Source organism: Garra rufa, chromosome 21 (assembly GCF_049309525.1).
Source record: "Garra rufa chromosome 21, GarRuf1.0, whole genome shotgun sequence".
NCBI lineage: Eukaryota > Metazoa > Chordata > Actinopteri > Cypriniformes > Cyprinidae > Garra > Garra rufa.
In genome coordinates this window covers 42,148,126-42,167,636 of record NC_133381.1, presented here as the reverse complement: position 1 = coordinate 42,167,636, position 19,511 = coordinate 42,148,126, and the positions used below count along the sequence as shown (strand labels likewise).

General features: G+C 36.0%; 1 protein-coding gene across 2 annotated transcripts in view; it reads right to left on the bottom strand.

Moving 5' to 3' along the window:
- Positions 1–19,511, bottom strand: part of cdin1 (CDAN1 interacting nuclease 1) — a 94,407-nt gene continuing 74,896 nt past the window's right edge. For both annotated transcript variants that reach the window (XM_073827369.1, XM_073827370.1), the window contains exon 12: positions 1–410. In XM_073827369.1, coding sequence (XP_073683470.1) covers positions 269–410 — 142 coding nt within the window. In that variant the 3' untranslated portion in view covers positions 1–268. The remainder of the gene's footprint in view (positions 411–19,511) is intronic.

The window sequence follows — 19,511 nt, the reverse complement described above, 5'->3', positions numbered from 1 at the left end:
TATGGGGAATTCACAACTTTATTATCGAACACAAACAATCAGGATCCTCATCTCTGAGCAAACTCCGGCCGTCCCGAGCTCAGAGGGCAGATAAGAGTGACGCGTGTTACCTGGCCTCTCAGCAGGATCTGAGGCGCCGTGTTTTCTCTCCCGAGCCGCCGGAGTTCAGCTGGAGTTCACGGCAGATGTTTGCCAGGAGTCTCGCGCTGCAGGAAAGCTAAATTGCTTCCGGATTCACATCCACACCAACAAACGGCCCCGTGACGGGTCAGACTCGGCTCCGCGCCGGCCCCTGACACAGGGTTACGATGTCCGAGGGGAAGCCGTCTTTCAGCAGGATCCCTCTGTCCCGCTGGCAGTCCAGCTCAGATATGAACCCGTACCAGTAGATGACCAGACCCGGACCAAACCTGCACACGGGGACAGAAAGTTAGTTTTTCTGAAGAATATGCACACCACTGCCACAACATCTCAGAGTGACAGTTTACTGGAGAACCAAAATAACTTGAGATATTAAGTCTTGCTTTCTGAAAAACGTGCAGAGTTTATAAACATGTGACCTTGGATCAAAAAAACTGTCATTTTTTTTCATTTTTAAAAGATTTAGACACTGCTACTCAAAAGTTTGTGATCAAGACTTGCAATGTTTTCTTCTGCTCATCAAGGATGCATTTATTTGATCAAAAATAGAGAAAAAAAAACAGTAGTATTGCAGAATAATATTACAATGCAACTTAATCGTTTTATTTTAATATTCTTTAAAATATAATTAATTCTTGTGATGCAAAGCTACATTTTCATCAGCTGTTACTCCAGTCTTCAGTGTCACATGATCCTTCAGGAATCATTCTAATATGCTGATTTATTATTAGAATTATCAGTGTTGGAAACAGTTGTGCTGCTTAATATTTTTTTGGAACCTGTGATTGTTTTTTCAGGATTCTTTAATGGATAACAAGTTAAAAAGAACAGCATTTATTCAAAAATTAACTCTTTTCTAACAATGTAAATCTATCACTTTTTATTAATTTAACACATCCTTGCTGAATAAAAGTATTAATTTCTTTCAGAAAAAGAAAGAATAAAAATGTACTGACCCCAAACTTTTGAACAGTACACAACCTTTCTATTTTAAATAAATGCTGTTCTTTTTAACCTTTTATTGATCAAAGAATCCTAATAAAAAAAGTATGAAAGGTTGCAAAAAATTTTAAGCAGCACAACTGTTTTCAACATTGATAATAAATCAGCATATTACAATGATTTCTGAAGGATCATGTGACACTGAAGACTGGAGTAATAATGCGGAAAATCTAGGTTTGCATCACAGAAATAAAACATTTATTTTAAAATATATTCACATAGAAAACAGTTACTTTAAATTGAAATTATATTTCACAATATTACATTTTATTCTGTATTTTTGACCAAACAACAAATGCAGCCTTGATGAGCAGAAGAAACGTCTTTAAAAACCTTTAAAATCTGATCCTAAACTTCTGAGCAGTGTATATCATCTGAAAGTTGAATAAATAAGGTTTCCACTGAACTCTTTGAAAATCTGGAATCTGATGGTGCCAAAAATATTGAGAAAATCGCCTTTAAAGTTGTCCAAATGAAGTGCTTAGCAATGCATATTACTACTCACAAATTAAGTTTTGATATATTTACGGTAGGAAATTTACAAAATATCGTCACGGAACATGATCTTTACTTAATATTCTAATGATTGAAAAGAAAAAATCGATCATTTTTACCCATACAGTGTATTTTTGGATATTGCTACTTAAGACCAGGTCCTGGGTTTGAAAAAAAAAAGATATCAAGAGATATCAAATTAAAAAGGTGAACTTAAGAAGATAAGTTTGTTTCACCACTGGAAATGTCATCAAGTCATCCAATCAGATTGGACCTGGAGATTTCCGTCAGCGAGTGTTGGAATCAGATGCTCAGGTTACAGCTGAATTTAAAGTGCACATGTCAAGTCCTGCATTTTCTTTATCACACAGTGGTTTACAGTCCCGTATCCTGACCCAATGAACGAGCCAAAACTAAGAGTCCTTGCAGACGCAGCGCAGGTCCATCACTAAAGAAACGCGAACGTTCCTTTCATTTGTACGAGATTCCCATCCTTTTTATGGAAATGTTGCGGAGGGTACAATGTAAACATTTACACGCTATAAGACGAGAGGTGAGGCGTCTGGAGGCTGGGATGAGCTCTGGACAAAGACAGAAGCCAAGAAACCTTCTGAGAAGTGCTGATGATCAGACAAGACAGAGCTGTGATCTCACTAACACACATCTGGAAAAACACGCTTCATCAAGGCCTTTCAACAGCGGGAGTTATTACAGTGTTGTTTTTAACTAATTAACCCTCATGTTCTGTTAAGGCTCTGAGATCTCAAGGCCATTTTAAGAGCTTGAAAAACACACTTAACGCTGACGTGTCGGGCTGAGAGTTCATATACTGTAACCCTATGAGACGTCATCAAAAGTTCAAGCGTTCTTCGAGGTGTCAGCGAGCCATTATTGAGCACATTACACACATTCACTCCTGACAGCTGCCCACTTACATTAGTCTTACTGTATTTTTCCACATCGACTCAAACTGAGCCCAAACAGAAACAGCGGTAGTGTTCTGGATAGCGGTCACTTTTGTGAGAAGGATATGATTCAACAGACTAAACAAACTGAAGCGAGATCAGAAAAGTCAAGAAAGAAATATAAATATTCAAATATTGTTGAAAGACTATCTGCGTGTGAAACAACAATGTTCATTTGTTAATCTGATGAACCACATGCATCCATGAAAAATCACCTCAAGACCAGATGCTATTACATATTTATAACTTATTGTATAATATATACTTTATGCCATCATTAGGGTACATTTTTTTAAATTGAGATTCATACATCATCTGAAAGCTAAATAAATAAATATATTTGGCCGAGATATTTGAAAATCTGGAATCTGAGGGTGCAAAAAAGTTGTCCAAATGAAGATCTTAGCAATGCATATTACTAAACAAAAATTATGTTTTGATATATTTACGGTAGGATATTTACAAAATATCTTCATGGAACATGATCTTTACTTAATATCCTAATCATTTTTTGGATAATTTTGACCCGTACAATGTATCTTTGGCTATTGCTACAAATATACCTGATCTACTTAAGACTGGTTTTGTGCTCCAGGGTCAATTTTCAGAAACTTCCCAAAAATTTCAGAAAAACACTTGAAAGTTTCCAAATTTCTGGAATGTTTCCGAAATTTACTGGAAATTTTCCACCTTTTTGCAACCATACATATAATACATTTTACACTCTTACAACTAAAGGTTCTTTATTGGCATCAATGATTCTATCAAGAATCTTAAACATCTATGGAACCTTTTAAATACAGAAAAGCTTCATTTCAAAATGTTCTTCAAAATGGTTCTTTTAGGAACTGTTCACTGAAAGGTTCTTTTGGGAACCAAAAATGTTTTTTTCTATGGCATCACTACAAAAAACACCCTTTTGGAACATTTATTTTTAAGAGTGTATATCTAAATTAAGCAATATTTTTTATTTTAAAAGTACACACTGACAGTTTTTTTTAAAAATATATCATGACCAAGGATTTTCACAACAAATTTTTCAATCCAATTAATTTTTCTTATATTCTTCTTCTTAAATTTCCATCATTCTGTATCTAGAATGGCCTTTCTCTAACGTTTTTCCAAAGTAAACTTGCCAATTAGTCATTACTCAAGCAGAATAAATTCTTTATGTTTGTAGATAACATGCTATCATTTTTTTAAATGTGGTGTACTTTTTTTTAATAATTTGGGGATTGTTAACAGGAATATGTTGAAAAAGAAATAAAAACCCGAGGGAACATATTCATTTTAATTGCACTTCAGTGTTCCTGCATGAACATCATCATCCAAAATCTTGTTTCTGTGTCTCCAGGAATGCTGATCTAGTCATCGTATAAATGCTAGCGGCAATAGGCCCTGTTTTACTTTAATAGTACTTGAAGGAAATAAATCTTCTGATTTGCATTAAATAGAAATCATCTCACTACATTGATTTATCATAGCTAACATCAGATGGGTTGGGACAGAATGACATTGACGAGTCGTGTTCTTCTATTTAGAAAACAAGGAAGGGAAAACCAGAAGTTGACTTGATCAGCACATCGGATATGATGTGGTCAGGGGTACAAAACAACCCCAACACAAGCGAACAAGCTTTCGGTAGAAAATAACGAAATGCACCGGCATCGGCGAAGGGTCTGGGGTTAAACAGACGCGCCTGTAAGCCCCGAGGGAGGCGTCCGAACGGCGAAGGCAAAAACACAAAGGCCGCCGTACTTCGATGCAAAGGTTCCATAAATAAAGGCATAAACGGACACGGGGCTCCAATTATAATCGAGGTCTATTATGTGGGCCACCGCTTCGCCACCTAAATCTGGCACAAGTATCGCTCGGGGGAAGTCAGTGATCTTCCAATAAACATCTAACTGCGTAACGAGTCGGTGAAATTGTTTGTGAAATGTAGCTAATTTGGAGCGCGTTGGCTTTGGCGGGCGGAGAGAGTGGGATGCCGCTGAGAGCGTCGCTGGCAGACACGCTGCCATTAGGCGTAACGAGCGCCCCGCATTTGATTTTAAAGCAGGTGCCATGCTGGTTAAAAAGGCATTTTAATGAGAGCGCAGCACTTAAGAACAAAAAGCTGAAAGGAGGTGCTGAGAGAGTAAGCCGGCGTTTGAGTGGCCTCCTCCCCATCGATGCACACACATAATCGCGGCGTAATTGAATAACTAATTACAGCCCTCCGCGGTGTCATCTCTGCTCGCCCCGCCGATCCTGGCAGCTTCCAGAGGATACCTTTCTTCATCCGAGCGGGAGCGCACTGACATCTAAACACGCTGCGCTCAAATCTGAACGTCCCTCCGATCGAGGCTATTTTCACCTCACGCTGCATTCAAACACTCCTGCAGGATTCCTCACTCCAGCATTCTGGATCATCTGTATTTTGGTCAAAACACATTGTATGTGTTGTCATTCTGAAGTGGCTCTGCTCTATTCTGGATGGAGTTCAGCTTCACAGATCTTTCTGTGCGCATTCTACCAAAACTGCAGCATTATGTCATCTTACAGCTGAAAAATGGCATATAACTTCCCACAGCCAAGGTCAGTTAGTGATTATAGCCCAGAAATCACGTTGGTGAGGTTTCCACCTGAAAACACTTCATCCACTGTTTGCTGCTGCCGTCCCAAGAGTCTCAGATTAATCTACTCTAATCATGATTCAGTTAAAGCCTACATTTTGGCTTCCCGTCCACACTGAGATCATGTTTTTATCCTGCTAAAATGAAGCTTTTTGAAGACGCTCTCCCATGTGAATACACTTGAAAACAGGGTTTGGTGTGGACTGTGAAAACTGAGATATTTGAAAACAATGATGCATGTGTAATCGTGTGACACAGATATCCATGTTTACATCTGTTATGTGCTGTTCACATTCAGTGTTGATAAATATGCTTTATGTTTAGTGCCAGGTAGATTACTTACACATTGCAGTCTGTTTCTGATTACAGGCTGCATGATGAAAACTGTTGTTAGCCACATAATCTAATATACTCATATTAGGTAATCTGACTAATTTTTAAGATTTCTTTTAGATTACTTAAAAAAAACTGTTTTAAATAGACTATTAAACTCACCATATTGACGTAAAAAAGTGAAGAGAAAGAATATATATTCCATTTTTTTTTATTACATTACACCAGGGTTTCCCAAACTAGGCTTCATGAAAGAATGGCAGCGAGTTTGTGAGTTGACAAAAAGATAATAATGAATTAAATCATAAAAATGTAAAGTAAAAAATAATTGGAACACTTGAACACTAAAAATATAATTGTTTTATTTGTTTAGCTGCATGTCATGTGGCCATTAACCGACAAAAAAAGAACTGTGGACATGCAAATGTGGTAAATTATTGAAGTATATTAACTTCCTTAGAGATATTTAGAGATATACGCTTTTTAAAGGGGTTTTGTTCACAACAACTTTTGGAAATCCTGCATTATATGAACACATTAATAAACCTTAACAAACATGAAAATGACATTACACACCCTAACTCATTCAGGTTTTAAATATTTTTGTCCAGATTTCCAGAATCAACTGGTACTAAAGGACACCAGATTTAATGATGACAGTATGTTTACAGCTATATTTAGTAACCTGCATAATTATAGGTTTCATACAAGGTCTAATTGCTTGAAAGGCGCTTTCCCTTCCAAATTTATAAGCATGGACCGTAAATGTATTTATCTGATATTTATGAATATATGAATGAATTTGCAAATTAATATAGTCAAGGCTAAATGCTATGACACACAGTAGGAAATTAAAAAAAAGAAGAATTATGGAGAATCAATAAATAATGAATAAGTACTAAATAATATGTAATCATGAAATTTTGTGAATATTATGTAATCATGTAATCCATAAAAAACTAACTGTAATCTGATTATGAGCATTTAAAATGTAATACACTCTAATTATGAGTACTTAATTTTGGAATCTGATTACATTATACAGATTACATGCAATCAGTTGCTACCCAACACTGGTTACTTTGTGCAATCTTCATATTACAAAGATAACAGAAAATGTACTCGCAATTGCAGCAAAACATGAGGGCAGATGTGGAATGATGAATAAGTGTGACCTGGATGCACCAGTAAGTAGTGAGATGATATTTTAAATAATAATTTTTTGTAATAGGTGACCCTGGAGCACAAAACCTGTAGCAATGGCCAAAAATACATTGCATGGGTCAAAATTATAGCTTTTTCTTTTATGCCAAAAATCAAAGATCATGTTCCATGAAGATATTTTGTAAATTTCCCATCATAAATATATAAAAACTTAATATTTGAGTAGTAATATGCATTGCTAAGAACTTCATTTGGACAACTTTAAAGATGATTTTCTCAATATTTGGAATTTTTTGCACCCTGAGATTGCAGATTTTCAAATACTTGTTTCTCGGCCAAATATTGTCCTATCTTAACAAACCATACATCAATGCTTATTTGCCAGCTTCAGATGCATACATTTGAATTTCACAAAATTATGGTTTTGTGGTCCAGTGTCACATATTATGTCTTTACAGTCACTTTTTTTCCAAATAGAAAACAGAAAACAAAATATTTCACAATATTACTGGTTTTACTATATTTTTGCTGTCCTGCAGCAAACCATGAGGGCAAATGTGTTTTAGACCACATGTGGAATGATGACTAAGTGTGACCTGGACGCTCCAGTAAGTAGTGAGATGGTTTTCTAATATAATGATTGTGTCTGAAGGATAGTGTGCAAATTTATGGCCTGGTTTCTTAGTAATATGCATGGCACAGTAAAATGATTTTAGCATTTTCTGATGTTTCAGTGTGGATGAAAAACTCTTAAAGGATTAGTTCACTTCCAGAACAAAAATGTACAGATAATGTACTCACCCCCTTGTCATCCAAAATGTTCATGTCTTTCTTTCTTCAGTCATAAAGAAATTATGTTTGTTGAGGAAAACATTTCAGGATTTCTCTCCATATAGTGGACTTCTATGGTGCCCTGAGTTTGAACTTCCAAAATGCAGTTTAAAGGACTCTAAACGTCCACAGCCGAGGAAGAAGTGAAATGATCACTTATTTTCTAAAAAAAAAAAAAAAAAAAAAAAATTTCAATTTATATAGTTTTAACCGCAAACACAACTTCAAAATCACTGTTTTACCTTTTTTTTTGTAAGGACATTTGACCTTCTTTGCATGTTCTCTTTGTAAACATTGGGTTGGTACTTCTGCAGCGATGTAGGACGATTTTGAAGTTGCAGGAAAAAAATAGATGAGAGATTTTCGACATATTCTAACTGTCATAAACAGGAAAACAGTTCACGAAGAGCTAGACGAGTGTTTGCAGTTAAAAAGTATATAAGCTGTACATTTTTTTTTTTTAGAAAATAACTGATCTTTTCACTAGATAAGACCCTTCGTCGTCGGCTGGGATCGTTTAGAGTCCTTTAAAGCTGCATTTTGGAAGTTCAAACTCGGGGCACCATAGAAGTCCACTATAAATTCAAGTTCAAAATTCAAATTTTATTTGTCACATACACAGTCATACACAGTATATGATATGAAGTGAAATGCTTATATGACTGCTGATAAATTAAAAATTTAAAGAAAGGAAGTTCCAGTATAAAAATGGAGAAAATATAGAGAAATATGGATAACTTTAGTTGTAAAAAGACTTTTAAATTTACATTATGTACAAATAATAATAAAAAAAAAAAAAAAAAAAGTAGAAAAAATAGGAATAGAAATACAATAAATATATAAAACATATGGAATGTTTGGAGAGAAATCCTGAAATGTTTTTTTCTCACAAAACAATTTATTAGACTCTGTGGTCTTATTACATATTAATTTATTATATTATTATTAATATTAAGCTTTAATCCAGCATTTTTTTTTGCCAAACCCCTCTGAGCAAAATAAAAAGTTAAAATTAATAATAAATAATGAAAATAAAGTAAAAATGTGTTTAATTTTGATTGTTTCCACTGTATATTAAAATTATTGATTTAATTTCATTTATTAAGCCACAAAAAATAAACAAATGCATATTTTATTTATTTTCATACTTACATTTTTAATATTTTTATCACTTTTTAAGATGGCATGCATGAAGAAATGAATGAAAAAGATGAACATCTTGGATGACAAGGGGGTGAGTACATTATCTGTACATTTTTGTTCCGAAGTGACCAACTCCTTTAAAAACACCAGTGTGAACGGAGAGCGTTTTGAAATGAAAACAAAGTGTATCTGGATTAATGTAGGCATAGCTTTTGTTGGAGCAGCAGGTTCGACGGGTTGAAACCAGCACACCTACACCTACAGTGCATCAACCCCACGACTTCAGCGCTCCGGACAGAACCTGGAACACGCCTCAGAACATGAAGCGACTCAACGTTGACTTGATGTCATCTATGCTCCTGTAAGACGACCGCATCAACTCAACAAAGAGCTAGGATTCAATCCTCGTACATTTGTTGTCCTCCAGTATTGGAGAGCGCGAGCAGAGTCTGATGGCGTCAGCGCTCCGGTCAGGGCTTCCTCTCAGCCGCTGATTAATCGGTGTTTATTTATAGGGCTCGAGCCGGGTCGCAGGGGGCGGGAGGGACTCAAGGCTGCGAGCGAGGCGATATCAGCACGCAACCTGCGTCTCGCATATTTTACTGGACCGGCCCGGGGGCCTGCATTCGGGAGCATGGTCACGATAATAAAAAAAGCCTTCGCACAAACAGGATGTTTAAAGAGAGCATGAGACACGGCCTCGAACGGACGCCACACAGCCCACGATAAATAAACAGCGTGTCCTACTCCATAAATATCACAAGGTGAACATCCTGACGTGCCTGTGACACTCTGATGCTGGAGAGCTTTCCTTCTGCATTCACTTGTTGTTATTAAAGAGTCCAATAAGCAAAACACAATCGCTGTAATTAAGCTGGAACAGACGGCCGTAAAGCGCAGGCAATCTTCCTTCAGGTATAACTCTACCAGACATGTTTATGCTTCCATTTTCCCGCCGCTGATGAGGTTTCAATCCGGGCGCGTCGCGGGGAAAGCGAAATTTACCTCCAGTGGCACGGCTGTCGATACGCAGGCCCAGATTAAAGCAGGATTAAAGCGTTCTAATACCTCGGAAACATCCGTGACCCTGCGGACGAGAGTCGCTCTGGGCCTCCGCGTCTCATTGAGTCCCATCAGGGGCGGCTAACGGCCGCTCGAACCCTGAACCCGTGACACATATTGATAAGCTCATTAATGCGTTAGGCTAAAGAGAGCCGCTCTATCTGCCGTGTGGCCGTAATTGCATAAATCTGTTCGGCGCTCATTATCTCGTGCTTATGGATTAATGACCGCCAGGCTATCGCTGAGGTGAGACCCAATAAACGCCTGACCTGTCTGTGATAATGACTGTGGAGATGGCACTTCCAGATTTAGCCACATCATTTCCTCCGCAATGACAGCGTGGAGAGCCGAGGAGACGGGCAGAACCAGAGGATGGGCGAACGTGCCGCTCTCTAACCTTCAGCCCAAATCTAATGCAGAAAACATCTGCGGCCTAATAATGTGGAAACTCTTACATTATTTTAGAGTTCTTTGATGTATAGAAAGTTCAAAAGAATGACATTTATTTTAATTAATAATCTTTTGTAATATGTCACCAAGTAGCTTATCTTATCATGTCTTAAGTAGCACGGGAATATTTCCATAAAATACATTGCATTGGTCAAAATTATCTATTTCTCTTTTATGCCAAAAATTATTAGGATATCAAGTAAAGATCATGTTCCATTAAGATATTTTGTAAATTTCCTAACGTAAATATATCAAAACTTAATTTTTGATTAGTAATATGCATTGCTAAGAACTTCATTTGGACAACTTTAAAGGACTTTCTCAATATTTAGATTTTTTTGCACCCTCAGATTCCAGATTTTCAAATAGTTGTATCTTAACCAAATATTGTCCTATCGTAACAAACCAAACCAATGGAAAGCTTATTTATGACTGGTTTTGTAGTCCAGGGTCACATATTATGTCTTTACTATCACTTTTTTCACATAGAAAACAGTAATAATATTTCACAATATTACTTGTTTTACTATATTTATTACAAAAAAAAAAAAAAAATATTAAGCAGCACAACTCTTTCCAACATTGATCATTCTAATAATAAATCAGGATATTAGAATGATTTCTGAAGGATCATGTGACACTTAAGACTGGAGTAACAGCTGATGAAAATTCAGCTTTGCATCACAGAAAATAATTATATTTGAAAGTAGATTAAAATAAGAAACAGTTTTTTTTTAAATTGCAGTTTCACAAAAATGATTGGTTTTGTGCTCCGGGGTCAAATAGAAAACAGTAATAATATTTCACAATATTACTGGTTTACTATATTTTTGATTAAATAAATGCAGCCTTGATGAGCAGAAGAGACTTCTCTTAAAATTATAACAAATCTGAACTACTCCAAATGTATGAGCGATAGTGTATTCGTATAAAGAGAATAAAACATCCTGCAATCTTGAGACAATGCCTTGAGAAACTAAATCACTGAATAACAGTCAACAATCTCCATATTCATATTAGACACTCAGTTACTGTAACACTGCCATTTTTGTACTGTATTATAGTTTGTAACAGTTTGTTAGGAGAGGTGAATATTTGGTTGAGATCCAACTATTTGAAAATCTGGAATCTGAGGGTGCAAAAAAATCAAAATACTGAGAAAATCGCCTTAAAGTTGTCCAAATGAAGTTCTTAGCAATGCATATTACTAATAAAAAAATTTAATTTAGATTTATTTACGGTAGGAAATTTAGCAAATATCTTCATGGAACATGATCTTTACTTAATATCCTAATCATTTTTGGCATTAAAAAAAATTGATAATTTTGAAATATACAAATATACCCGTGCTACTTAAGACTGGTTTTGTGCTCCAGAGTCACATCTAGTGCAAACAGGTTAGATGTGCAATGTAAACAAACTAAAGATAATTTTTCTTATTTATTGCATTTTGTGGTGAAATATGAGCAGGATGTGTTTATAACAGGTTTCAAGAGATTCACTCAGGAAACCATCCATCTGTAAATGTATGAATCAAACACCTCACAGATGCCATAATCGAGATGTTGATGAGCTGTTGCTCTGGCAGAACCCTGGATGGGCTCAGATGAAGGAGCTGATGTCTCAGAGACGTGTAGGTCAGTTTTCACACTACAGAGGAAGCTCCCATCGCCGTGGGGTTCCTCATTGGACCGCGGGCTCGTAAGAGGCTGACCTTTGACCCCTCGCCTCAGATCGAGTGTCGGATGACCCGCAGTTCAGCCGGAGTGAAGCGCTCTGCTCTACATTGACCTCAACGCTGCTTTCCATCACATAAATGGGTGAAAGCTTTCATTAGGACCTCCTGTGAATTCATTAAAACATTACGGCACTTCATTTCACAGATATGATGTATGAAACGGTCCATAATGAAACCAAGAGCCACTCCAGAATGCAGAAAATAAATCATCTGCTAAAAACAGCAGAATCTATTAGTCAGGACAAATGAGAAGAAACACTCTTCGTTACCAGATGAGACCTGGCGTGGTCATAACGAAAGCCACTGCATTATGGGAAAGTGTTGGGCCGCTGATGAGAATCATCTCGGGGATATCAGCTCCTGTAACCTGTTACGCTGAACTCCCAGCAGCCCCGGTGAATAATTAGCCGTCCTCTCTGGGGGCATCGAAACAAATCCCTTCAAATGGCCTCCATTTTGCGTCGGGCCGGCTGTGGGGCGAGCGGCGTCTAATCCCGCTCTTAACCCCGTGCGCTAATGTGTTTCCAATTTGCGGCGAGCCCCTCCGCAGCTCGGGCTGTAATCAGCAGCAGTGTTCAGTGTAACCCGAGCGCAGTCTGGCCGGCGACCCAGGCGCCTCGGTGCTGGAGTGTCCAGCGTCTCCAGACCCTCCTCTGAGATAAACACGGCCGGCTCATGCCCCACAGTCTGCCACCTTCCCATGTGCCACTTTAAAAGTTTCTTGTCAACTAATGATTGCCGCTGAATCTTCAGAAAACCAGGTTCAGAAGGTGAATACACTGCCGCTCAAAAGTTTGGGATCAGTACGATTTTTAATGCTTTTCAAAGGAGACTTTTCTGCTCATCAAGGCTGCATTGATTAAAAATACAGAAAAATATATATATTATTGTGAAATGTTAATGCAATTTAAAATACTGGTTTTCTATTTCAATATACTTTAAAATATATATTTTGCATATTTATTCCTGTGATGCAAAGCTGAATTTTCAGCATCATTACTCTAGTCTTCAGTGCCACATGATTATTATCAGTGTTGAAACTGGTGTGCTGCTTAATATATTTTTTGGAACCTGTGATATTTTTTTCAGATTTTTAGATAAATAAAACGTTAAAAAGAACAGCATTTTTTTTAAAATAGAAACTTAAGTAACAATAAATACCTCGTTCAAAGTTTGGGGTTAGTTTCTTTCTCTCTTTGAAAGAAATTACTAGAGTTATTCAGCAAGGATGTGTTAAATTGATAAAAAGTGACAGTAAAGACTTACATTGTTAGAAAAGATTTCTATTTTGAATAAATGCTGTTCTTTTTTTTTACTTTTTATTCATCAAAGAATCCTGAAAAAAGTATCACAGGTTTCCAAAAAATATTAAGCAGCACAACTGTTTCCAACACTGATAATAAAAGTAATAAATCAGTATATTAGAATGATTCCTGAAGGATCACGTCACACTAAAGTCACGGCTGATGAAAATTCAGCTTTGCATCACAGAAATAAATTATATTTTAAAGCGTATTAAAATAAAAAGCTTGAATTGCAATAATATTCCTATTACTTATTTTTTGTATTTTTGATCAAATAAATAGAACTCTACACGAAGACATTAAGATATTCTGAAGCTACTCTGAAAAACGCATATTGTTAAAGGTGCTATGCAAATAAATTTGACTTGATTATTCATTTAATTTAATGTTTCTCAAAATTTGGGAAAAATATTGTCTGAATAAAGATTTAAACCCTGATTTGTGCGACTGTCACACAGTTTAATTGCAATAAACATTAAAAACCCTTAGTATTTAATAGTTTGGATAGTCAGAACGGCTAACAGCGTTGAAATGACAGATTACAGATTTTTTCTTACAATATCTTTGGCAACAGAGATGAATGCAGTCAACACTAGAATATTTGTAAAAATGGGGTTTTGAATAAACTATTAAAATAACATCACCTATGTACCATAATCTGAAGGAATTTCAAAGGAAAAAAACCGCAGTAACAGGGTTGAAATGATGCATTTTCCATAAATTAAACACATTAAACTCATTAAAGACCTTTTTTCTTGTAACAGAGCATGATGAATGCAGTCAAAGCTAGAATATTTGTAAAAATAGGGCATCATTTTTGACAAAAAAAAAAAAGAAAAAAAAAAAGAAAAGTAACGTGGTTGATGTTGGTATGATATTGCTGTGTGATTTGCATGGAGATGAGAGAGGTGAAAAATCTGACATTAAGATATTATAAACATTAACATCAGGATTTTCTGTGAAGCAACTTTGAAAAAAGCATATTGTTAAAGGTGCTATGCAAATAAATTTGACTTGACTATTCATTTAATTTAATGTTTCTCCAAATTTTGGAAAAATATTGCCTGAATGAGTTTTAAACCCTGATTTGTGTGATCGTCACACAGTTTCATTGGAATAAACATATATATATATATATATTTTTTTTTTTTATAGTTTGGATAGTCAGAATGGCTAACAGGTTTGAAATGACACATTTCATATGAATTAAAGACAAATAATTATTTGACTGATTTCTTTTTTTCTACCAATAACTTTGGTAACAGAGCTTGAATATTTGTACACCTGAATATTTGTAAAAATGAGGGATTGAATGAGCTGTTGAAATAACATGCATCATAATTTGAAAAAATGTCTAAGGAAAAATAACAGTAACAGGGTTGAAATTACGATGCATTTTCCACAAATTAAACACATTAAACTCATTAAAGACTGTTTTTCTTGTAACACAGCTTGATGAATGCAGTCAACACTAGAATATTTGTAAAAATGGGGTATTGAATAAACTTTCAAAATAACATCACCTATGTACCATAATTTGAAGGAATGTCTAAGGAAATATAACGCAGTAACAGGGTTGAAATGACGATGCATTTTCCATAAGTTAAACAAATTAAACAAGACTTTTTTCTTGTAACAGAGCTTGATGAATGCAGTCAACATTAGAATATTTGAAAAAGAGGGCATCATTTTGAAAAAATAAAAATAAATAAATATATAAAACTGAAAAGTAACGAAGTTGATGTTGGTATTATATTGTTGTGTGATTTGCATTGAAATGGGAGAAATATAAAATCTGCAGTTTATAATTCAGCCATTGTTTAAAACTAGCTACTACTCCTGCTTCACGTCTAATAGTCTCTCTGCAAATAACAGGGATTTGTGTCTCTAATCCTATAAAAAAAAAAAAGTCATGAGACACTGGCAGCTTATTTCAGCGGTGAATCTGAATCACGGCGTTCCACTGAAAGCTGGAGGAAGAGCGCTTATGAATAGGTGTGCAAGCTGGCTGTCAGACATCCAGAGAGAAAAAACACAGGAAAAGGACCCTAAAAATAAGTGAAGCCCATCCAAAGAGCGTCCAATGAGAAAACAGGCCTGGCTCTCGTCCAAGTCGCCACCTCTGCTTGTGTAACTGCGACTAAATCAACATGTCAGCGCCTTCATGCGTCTCAGCGCTTCCTTCACTCCAGAATACTGATAGTACTGAGCCGTTACTGAAATAGGAGAGCGAGGGTGGAAAAATCCTGTGCGTGTATATATATATATATATATACACACAACCATTCAAAAGTTTGGGGTCAGTACATTTATTGTTTCTTTTTTTTTTAAAGAATTTAATACTTTTATTCACCAAAGACGTATTAAGTTAATAATTAAAAGTTTATTAAAAGTTAATAATAAATAATTTACATTGTTATAAAAAAATTATATTTTGAATAAACACTGTACTTTTTAAACTTGTTATTCATGAGAGAATCCTGAAAAAAAAAAGCACAGGTTCCAAAAAAAATTTGCAGCACAACTGTTGATATTATCCAGCATTGATCATTCTAATAATAAATCAGCATATTAGAATGATTTCTGAAGGATCATGTGACACTGAAGACTGGAGTAACAGCTGATGAAAATTCAGCTTTTCATCACAGGAATAAATTCTATTTTAAAGTATGTTGAAATAAAAAAACATTATTTTATATTGTAAAAACATTTTGCAATATTATTGTTTTTTTCTGTATTTTTTAATCAAATAAATGCAGCCTTGATGAGCAGAAGATACTTCTTTAAAGACTATGACAAGTCTTACTGACCCCAAACTTTTGAACGGTAGTGTATATATATTTATAATCCTGGCCACTGACAAGCATCAGATCCTGATCTCACCAACAATCAGAGGCTGAAGTTCAATGTTCGGCGCTCTGGGGGTCGAGACTCATGGGACCCTACGGGGCCCTTCTCAGCGGTCAACTAACTAGAGCTGGACCCTGAATGTCTGGGTGGAAACAGAGGCCTCTCACACATAAACACACCAAAGAGTCAAAGAAAACAGCTGAGTTTAGCAGTTAAACACTCAATCTGATGAGCCTTTCACCAAGTCTTAAAATAAAGCAACACTTCTCATCTTTACTAATTATTATTTGGGTGTAGCACACACAGACAAAATACAAATAAACGCGCAATGTTCAAAATATAGAAGAGTATTCATTGTCAAATGCTGATTTTTTAATCACTCAGGTGTTATTTGAAATGTAAACGAACAACTGAACAAACAAACCTCGTCAGACTGTGATTGGCTGCAGGGCTCAAGCAGCGCTGGAGATAAAAGCTGCTCTGTGTTTTCACTTACAAGCTGCACTGCAAATCAGATTTCATTGTCATTTTAAAAAATTTGCAAAGCAAACAAATCTCAAGTGGGTGAAGCGTCCACCTCTGGGCCTCCAAAGCCTGCGAGACATGAGACCGCAGCTAAACTAATTATCCAGAGGATCAAACTGGACGTTAAATACTCCAAACACGGAATAAAGGAATCAAACGGCGACAAGAAGGGGTCACGGCAAAGCCAAACGGCGTCCCTCGGGCGGTCTGGACTGATTGTCACTCGTTCGGAGGTTGTTGAGGTTGGTGGGCTCAGGGGTTTGTCAGTCCGACAGTTTAACCCTGTTTTCAAAAGGAAACAAACAGAAGGCTCTCCGAGGATGACAGCGCTGACCTTTCCGAGCTTAAGGAACGGGAAGAGGAAGGGGGGTGGACACTTCTGGACAGAACTTAGCAACCTATCAAATACGTCTATTCCTTCCTTAAGCACTATATATAAACACATCACATATGTTCAGACGTAAGCTATATATTTTTTTTATAAACAAAATACTTTAACAAAAAGCATCTTAAATTCTAAATCTGAGAACCACAAAGCAGCATTTTATTTTAACCCGAAATTTGTCGTCTTCTAAACTTGCATTGATTTTTCTTCATGTTTAAACTTCAGTCGATAGTGTTTAGATACTCCATTGGTTGGCTATACAAATATATAGGCAAGAATACAAATCACCCATTGTACACAAGCGCTTGGGAAATTAATCTGAACTGAAAATGCATTTAAATTCCAATTCACCATCAACACAAGTCAAAATTATGAGAATAAAGTCAATAAAGTGTTTCAAGAATAAATTTGAAATGTTTTGATAATAAAGAAACAAGTCAAATTACGAGATTAAGATTATAACATTTTGAGAGTATATTTAAGCCTATTGTGCATACCCAGATTGGGAGCACCGAAAGATATTACAAAGTCTCAGTTTCCAAAATCTGTCAGTTTTATAGTCAAATACAAATAATATGTTGATTACAATCATGCATTTTTTCATGTGGCATGACAGATCACTGTATCACCTCTTTTGTATGCGTATGCTATACTCTGGAAATATTATAAATTTAATTACTGTGATTTAATTTTCCTAATTATTCTGGAAACACTTCGACTTTATTCTCGAAACAGTTTGACTTCATTCTCTGAACATTTTGACTTCATTAAAACTTAGAAACCTATTAAATACATCTCCCCTTCCTTAAGCACTATATATAAATACATAACATATGTTTAGATATAAACTATATATATTTTATATAAGCAATAAAGGAAAATGATGGACAACACTTAAATTCTAAATCTGAGAACTACAAACCAGCATTTGTTTTTAACTGAAATTTGTCATGATTTTCTTCATGTTTGATCTTCAGTCGATGGTGTTTAGATACTCTATTGGTTGGCTATACAAATATATAGGCAGGAATACAAATGACCCATTGTACACAAGTGCTTGCGTGGCCGTTCTCCCTCATTCACATATGAATGAAAGTGAAGTGAACAGTAAATCTAGCGTGACCGACCCTTTTGAGGGTTTTCAGAAGGATTTGAGCCGTTGTCCTGCTGGGAAATGAATCTGAACTGAAAATGCATTTAAATTCCAATTCACCATCAATTTGAATTCAATGACGGTTGCAAACAGGATGTAGAAATGCAATTCAAAATTGAATTTAGGCTCGTTTAATTGTAATAGTGTGGAGAAGTGTAATAATGTCACACTGACTGATTGACCATTTTCATTCATCCATGTTGCCATCCATAGACCACACCAGGCCTCATGAGACCTCACATTGGGCCCAATTAAAAAATGTTTGATAATTTAAGGCGATGTTAGAACATATATTGTTTTCATTTGACATTTGTATAATCCACTTTTTGCAATGCTCCAAATCCTGCAGATGTTCAGTTAGTGTTTTTTAAATTAAACTAAGAGACTACGCTGATCTTGTATTGAATTCACAGTATATATATAATATAACTTATATAATATTTTTTTAATTAAATTTAATAAAGTTGATTCTCGAAACATTTCGCCTTCTTTCTCGAAACATTTCGCCTTCTTTCTCGAAACATTTCGCCTTCTTTCTCGAAACATTTCGCCGCCTTTCTCGAAACATTTCGCCTTCTTTCTCGAAACATTTCGCCTTCTTTCTCGAAACATTTCGCCTTCTTTCTCGAAACATTTCCCCTTCTTTCTCGAAACATTTCCCCTTCTTTCTCGAAACATTTCCCCTTCTTTCTCGAAACATTTCGCCTTCTTTCCCGAAACATTTCGCCTTCTTTCTCGAAACATTTCGCCTTCTTTCTCGAAACATTTCGCCTTCTTTCTCGAAACATTTCGCCTCCTTTCTCGAAACATTTCGCCTCCTTTCTCGAAACATTTCGCCTTCTTTCTCGAAACATTTCGCCTTCTTTCTCGAAACATTTCGCCTTCTTTCTCGAAACATTTCGCCTTCTTTCTCGAAACATTTCGCCTTCTTTCTCGAAACATTTCCCCTTCTTTCTCGAAACATTTCGCCTTCTTTCTCGAAACATTTCCCCTTCTTTCTCGAAACATTTCGCCTTCTTTCTCGAAACATTTCGCCTTCTTTCTCGAAACATTTCGCCTTCTTTCTCGAAACATTTTCCCTTCTTTCTCGAAACATTTCGCCTTCTTTCTCGAAACATTTCGCCTTCTTTCTCGAAACATTTCGCCTTCTTTCTCGAAACATTTCCCCTTCTTTCTCGAAACATTTCGCCTTCTTTCTCGAAACATTTCCCCTTCTTTCTCGAAACATTTCCCCTTCTTTCTCGAAACATTTCCCCTTCTTTCTCGAAACATTTCGCCTTCTTTCTCGAAACATTTCGCCTTCTTTCTCGAAACATTTCGCCTTCTTTCTCGAAACATTTCGCCTTCTTTCT